The sequence below is a fragment of the Primulina huaijiensis genome, chromosome 11 (genome assembly GCF_012295235.1).
Source record: "Primulina huaijiensis isolate GDHJ02 chromosome 11, ASM1229523v2, whole genome shotgun sequence".
NCBI classification, from domain to species: Eukaryota; Viridiplantae; Streptophyta; class Magnoliopsida; order Lamiales; family Gesneriaceae; genus Primulina; species Primulina huaijiensis.
The window spans coordinates 22,702,760-22,709,783 of NC_133316.1; the positions used below are offsets into that span (position 1 = coordinate 22,702,760).

Below are 7,024 nucleotides of genomic sequence, written 5' to 3' on the forward strand. Positions count from 1 at the left end.
AAAACAATAGATTTTACCAAGACACAAACCACATTATACTTAATGAAGTACACAAAATGTAATATTAAATGTCACAAGAATATAACAAACTCATGAACCAAAAATAAATATCACAAAACATCAATTTCTACCAACATAAATACAATTCAATGATAACTACTAAAATGAATTAAATCCTGTTAACTTAACATGGAACGAGTACTTCTCAAATTTTGATAATATAGTTAGATGACCATCTAAAGAATAACTTGATATGATATCCTGGCGATTCATATATCATATGAATAATCTGATTAGAAATTAAAGGTTGAGCAAATAATAAATAATTTTTCTAGAAGCAAACTAAATTTGCCAAAAAGTTTTTCCTTTCAATTGAACAAATAATAATTTCATGATATATTTCTAAATCAGTACGTGGATCGCATAAATTAAATGTGAACAAATAGTCTGTTATTTCGGAGTTCCGACAGGAATGAAATTAATCATGTACTAAAAAAACCGAAAAAATTTTCATGTTACATTTTAGCCTCCAATAACACGTACCACCGACACATAGGAGCAGGATTGTTACAACTGAACGGCAAGCAACTTTTTTATACCACAAGCCTGAAACTCTCCACAACTATATCATGTATACATATACATTTGATCATCATGAATTAAACGTGCACCAGCTTTACCATGTCTTGCAATATTACTCTGTTTGAATTTTTGAGATCCATGCCGCTGTTAAATATCCTGGAGCAAAGCCAACTTGGGTATCAGACAAACCTCTAAAACACTTTAAAACAAAGAATATGTGTACTAGTTTTGACTAGAGCCATTGAACTGCTGCCACTAAGGAGACTCTAACCAAATCTCTTTCTTGAATTACAATTCCAGATAACCATGATGAATTGCAGATGCGAGAACGAAAATAAGAAAGAAAAGAATTTGATGTCAAACTCCTCATGCTGCTATCTAAACTGTGATCCTACTTGGGGAACAGTAGGATGGAGAGACTTGACATCCGTGTTTAAAATCACCAGCTTCACCCGAAGTTCGATCAGTAGGTGTTTCAAATATTGGTGACTTTCTCCCAAAACGGCATGGAAAATCGTGGTCTCCAGAATAGAAACATCATAAAAAAGTTCATGTTAATGTTATAAAGTGACAAGGACCAACACTCGTATGGAATCAGAACACAGTAACCACTGTATAAATGTGGGACCATCGAAGAATTAAAAATCATGTATCCTCTAGCTGGTAGAACTTTTAAATTTTCTAATTAGCATTCATGCACCACAAAGTTGGCTCCTCATAAGGCCATAATAAGCTCATGGTTCGAGTTATGTAAGTAAGCTAGAGTAGACAAACAGATCCTACATCATGATATCCATAATAAATTGCACTTGCATATTGAATGAACATCTCACATAATACATTTAATGTTGAAAGTAAATGTTCGGGGCATTTTGAATTGAATCTTTTTCTACAAACAGTTAAAAAAGGTTATTACCTAGATTTCAAATCTGGAAGTTGAAGAACCAACACATCAGAAAACTAAGTTTCCATGACAAGTCTAAATCTCAAAAAAAATTGGGACAACTTAGCAAATCTATAGATGAAGGCATTATAAAAGCAACCATTTAAAATAAATAATTGAACTCAAGATAAAGAGCTAAAACTGCTAAAGAAATGTAATTCAGCTAACCTGGTACTGCACGACACAACAAAAGATAACTCTAAATATGAAGTCCTGCGAAAAGCAATTCCAACTCTTCGTCCTGTGACGCGGTTCTCTGCCAACAAAGAAAGAACGAGGAATTGTGTATTTCAGCAAAACGCAGGAATCCAAAATTTCACCTACAACACAGCCAATGAAAGCTTATTTATTGTAGATGATTTATATATGTTTGTTTCCAACAAGAGATTTAAACAGCCCATCCCACTATCAGCGCCACCACACACGCTGTCAGTTTATCTAGTTATTTTCATTATTCAATCAACCAACCGTAGTTGGTTTTGGTTCTCGCTAATTAACAGTTCACATAATTTTTTTCATTATTTATTATATCAAATAATTGTTAACCAGGTCTATCCCTAACTCCTTTAGGAAACACTATTTTTATTTTCCCAAAAGCTGCTTGCTTTTCTTTGCATAAAAACATCTAATCAAATCCAATATGCCAAATTAATAAACAATCTATATCAAGTAAAAAAGATATAATCACAGGACACAATCACGATAGTACAAAGATCGATCATCCTGGCGCGCACACCTGAAGAGACATAAGATTCAGTATCTTGTTCAAAACCCTCAAACGATGGGCGACGTAACTGCTGTTAGCCGGCAGAGTGCTCATCCTCTTCATCTCTTCGCGAACTGAGGCCCTCTTCTCATCGTTCCATATCTGCTTCTTAGTGATCTCCAACCCGAACCCAACCCTCCCAGCAGGTTCCATCACGCACAATGCGACCTGTACAAACCCATCATGAATTAGTTGTCTAAATTTATAAATAAACATCAAGATGGTCAAAATAATTGATTAATTAAAGAATTAAAAGCCCTAATTTGACGTTACCAAGCAGAGTTTCGTTTCCTATATTTTCTCCAAGCCTGTGCGAGAAAAAAACGGATGAAGGGAAATATTTGGCGCTTCTAGACTTCTAGTGTTTTGAAAGTACCCAATCAAAGCCTAGTAATTTATTGCACATCAAGCCCAACACGACCGACAAACGCATCGGCCCATGAGATCGTTAATAGTTGAGCCTCCGGGCAATATTTTATAATTTCTAAAAATACTCACTCAATTTATGGATTTATTTTGAAGGTCCTTAGTTGGGTGTTAGAAAAGGCAAATAAACTACTGTGTATGACGAGATAATAATATGAGTAATGATTAATGAGAAAGCTCGCGAGAGAAAAGACTCCAGATGAATACAATTACAAGAGAAAACCTCATAGAGAACCTAGATCGAAATATCGCATTGTCGTTAAAATAAAAAAATTCTTGAATCATATTCCAAATGAATTAAAAAAAGCTCAATGAAATATGAATTCATACCATTATTGTGATCCAACTACTTTTTGTAGGATTTTTGTCATAAAATTCTTTATGTTGTGAAAAAGTAAAAATTTACGGTAAAAAAGTAAAAATCTCAAACTCTCAAAATTATCACACTACACACTTTATAATATTTTTCTCTCAACTCAATTGTGATTTTCTTCACAAATGAGAGATCTATTTATAGAAAATTTTTACAAATAATCCAAAAATAAAATACATCATTACCTACATCATCACACACTAATTTTCAATATTCAACACCTAATTTTACCTAATTTTCAACATTCAACATTCACATTTTCAACACAAATATTTAACACATTTTTAAATAATTTTTCAACACTCCCCCTTGTGATGATGATCATAATGATTGTATACATTACGTGTTTTTATACTGCCTCGTTAAAAACCTTACTAGGAAAAACCCATTGGGATAAAAACCATAGTAAGGGAAAAAGAGTGCAGTCACGTAAACTCCCCCTCATGTTGACACGAACAATTCTTCACAAATTTCGTAGATTGCGCATCCCAATATTATATATGTGCTTTCTGAATATTGTCGTAGGAAGTGCCTTTGTGAAGAGATCTGATGAGTTTTCACTTGATTGAATGTGACGAACATCAATACATTTATTCTTCTCAAGCTCCTTGGTGAATGCGAAGAACTTAGGAGGAATATGTTTAGTTCTGTCGCTTTTTATGTATCCTTCTTTCATTTGAGCAACACATGCAGCATTATCTTCATATAGTATCACAGGCTTCTCGTCGAATGATAATCCGCATGAGATTTGGATATGTTGAGTCATTGATTTTAACCACACACATTCACGGCTTGCTTCATGTAGTGCAATAATCTCGGCATGATTTGATGAAGTTGTTACAAGTGTTTGTTTCTGTGAACGCCAAGAAATTGCAGTGCCTCCACGAGTAAATACATATCCAGTTTGAGAACGTGCTTTGTGTGGATCAGATAAGTATCCAGCATCGGCATAACCAATTATACTTGGATTAGCATCTTTTGAATACAAAAGTCCCAAGTCTGTCGTTCCTCGTAGATAACGGAATATATGTTTAATTCCGTTCCAATGTCTCTTTGTTGGATATGTGCTAAATCTTGCCAATAAATTTACGGCAAAAGATATATCAGGCCTTGTACAATTTGTAAGATACATAAGGGCACCGATAGCACTTAGATATGGTACTTCTGGACCAAGAATATCTTCATCATCTTCACATGGACGGAATGGATCCTTTTCTATGTTTAATGATCTAACAACCATTGGAGTACTTAAAGGATTTGATTTGTCCATATTAAAACGTTTAAGGATCTTTTCTGTATAATTTGTCTGGTGAACAAATATTCCACATTCTTTTTGTTCAATTTGTAAACCCAGACAATACTTGGTTTTTCCAAGATCCTTCATTTCAAATTCTTCTTTCAAGTATGACACAACTTCTTGAATTTCCTTATTTGTTCCAATGATGTTTAAATCATCAACATATACAGCAATAATTACGCATCCGGATGTTGTTTTCTTAATGAAAACACAAGGGCATATTGAATTATTTACATATCCCTTTTTCATCAAGTGATCACTTAGCCTATTATACCACATTCTGCCGGATTGCTTCAACCCATATAATGATCTTAGTAATTTCACAGAATAACATTCTCTGGGTTTTGAACTTTGTGCTTCAGGCATCTTAAATCCTTCAGGGATTTTCATATATATATTACTATCAAGTGATCCATATAAGTAGGCTGTAACAACATCCATAAGACGCATTTCTAAATTTTCAGATACTGCCAAGCTAATCAAATACCGAAACGTAATTGCATCCATCACAGGAGAATACGTTTCTTCATAATCAATTCCAGGCCTTTGAGAAAAACCTTGTGCAACAAGTCGAGCTTTATATCTTACTATTTCATTTTTCTCATTTCGCTTTCGAATAAAAACCCATTTGTATCCAACAGGTTTTACACCTTCAGGTGTAAGGACTATAGGTCCAAAAACATTACGTTTATTTAGCGAATCCAATTCAACCTGGATGGCATCTTTCCATTTTATCCAATCCTGCCGATTTTTACATTCACCAAAAGATTTTGGTTCATGATCTTCATTATCATTTATGATGTCGATTGCCACATTATAAGAAAATATATCATCAATTTCTTCTATATCTTTTCGGTTCCATATTTTTCCAGTATTAATATAATTGATAGAGATTTCATGATTCTCGTCAGTTTGTGGTTCTGACAAAACATTTTCATCATCATGTGTTTCTTCAGGAACATCATTCTCTATTTTGTGATCATTATGTGTTTCTTCAGGAACATCATTCTCTATTTTGTGATCATTGTGTTTCTCTATGAATTTTCTTTTTCGAGGATTTTTATCCTTGGAACCAACTGGCCTTCCACGCTTCAGGCGTTTAATGACATCATGACTATCTTCAATTTGTTTCTTCGGAATTTCAATTCGAGCAGGGGCATTTGCAGCATGTATATATGATTTAGTTACCCCTTTTGTGTCTGCAAATGCATCTGGTATTTGATTTGCTATTCTTTGCAAGTGCACAATTTGCTGTACATCTTTTTCACATTGTTTTGTTCTTGGATCCAGATGTAACAATGATGATACATACCATGTAATTTCTTTTTCGGTATGTTTCTGTTCTCCCCCTAACATTGGGAAGATTTCCTCATTAAAATGACAATCAGCAAAACGTGCTGTGAACACGTCGCCTGTCTGTGGTTCAAGATATCGAATGATCGATGGACTATCATAACCAATATAAATTCCAATCTTTCTTTGAGGTCCCATTTTCTTTCGTTGAGGTGGTGCAATAGGCACATACACCATACATCCAAAAATTCTCAGATGAGAAATGTCTGGTTCTTTACCAAATGCAAGCTGCAATGGGGAGTATTTATGATATGCACTTGGTCTGATGCGAATTAATGAAGCAGCATGTAAAATTGCATGTCCCCATATAGAAATAGGGAGCTTTGTTTTCATAATCATTGGTCTAGCAATCATTTGCAGACGTTTAATCAATGATTCAGCCAATCCATTTTGAGTATGTACATGAGCAACAGGATGCTCAACAATGATTCCCATAGACATACAATAATCATTGAAAGTCTGGGAAGTAAATTCACCAGCATTATCAAGTCTAATTTTCTTGATTGTATAATCGGGAAATTGATTCCTCAATTTTATTATTTGAGCAAGTAATCTTGCAAATGCAACATTTCGAGTTGACAATAAACATACATGTGACCATCTGCTGGAGGCATCAATCAATACCATAAAGTATCTGAATGGTCCACATGGTGGATGGATTGGTCCACAAATATCACCCTGAATACGTTCAAGAAACATTGGTGATTCAGTTTGGATTTTGGCTGGTGATGGTCTTATAATAAGTTTTCCAAGAGAACATGCTTTACATTGAAACTTATTATTCTGAAAGATCTTCTGGTCTTTCAATGGATGACCATGTGTATTTTCTATAATTCTTCGCATCATTGTTGAACCAGGATGTCCTAATCGATCATGCCAATTGGTTAATATTGAAGAATTATCAATTACCATGTTTGATTCAATGGGACGTATATGTGTATAATGCAATCCAGTAGGGAGCATTGGTAGTTTTTCAATCACATATTTCTTTCCTGATTTATATGTGGTAAGACACATATATTTCTCATTCCCTTCATTCATTGTTTGAGTATCATACCCATGGGAATATATATCATTAAAACTCAACAAATTTCTTTTCGATTGTGGTGAATATAAAGCATCATTGATCAAAAATTTTGTACCATTAGGTAACAAAAATTGTGCTTTACCACATCCTTTAATCAAGTCTACAGGACCTGATATTGTATTCACCGTTGTTTTTGTTGGTTTTAGTTCCAAGAAATATCTTTTATCTCGGAGGATAGTGTGCGTTGTACCACTATC

At 34.1% G+C, this 7,024-nt stretch overlaps 1 protein-coding gene across 2 annotated transcripts; it reads right to left on the reverse strand.

The window, feature by feature from the left end:
- Positions 1-428: 428 nt before the first annotated feature.
- On the reverse strand, positions 429-2,763 carry LOC140987201 (uncharacterized). Of its 2 annotated transcripts, none has more exons than XM_073455620.1 (4): positions 2,565-2,760; positions 2,262-2,459; positions 1,694-1,781; positions 429-738 (listed from the first exon to the last, which is right to left on the reverse strand). In XM_073455620.1, exons 2-3 carry the CDS (start codon positions 2,442-2,444, stop codon positions 1,725-1,727), a joined length of 240 nt encoding a protein of 79 aa, XP_073311721.1. In that variant the 5' UTR covers positions 2,445-2,459; positions 2,565-2,760; the 3' UTR covers positions 429-738; positions 1,694-1,724. The 2 variants fall into 2 exon arrangements, with proteins under 2 accessions (XP_073311721.1, XP_073311722.1); XM_073455621.1 differs by lacking the exon at positions 429-738 and adding an exon at positions 745-1,103 and having other exon boundaries at positions 2,565-2,763.
- Between the last annotated feature and the right edge of the window lie 4,261 nt (positions 2,764-7,024).

Bases quoted from the DNA above. Each gene is read 5' to 3' on its own strand.
- LOC140987201 (XM_073455620.1), bottom strand. From the start codon at position 2,444: ATGGAACCTGCTGGGAGGGTTGGGTTCGGGTTGGAGATCACTAAGAAG. The intron at 1,782-2,261 runs GTGTGCGCGCCA...CTTTGTTGGCAG, and splicing joins TGAATCTTATGTCTCTTCAG to AGAACCGCGTCACAGGACGA.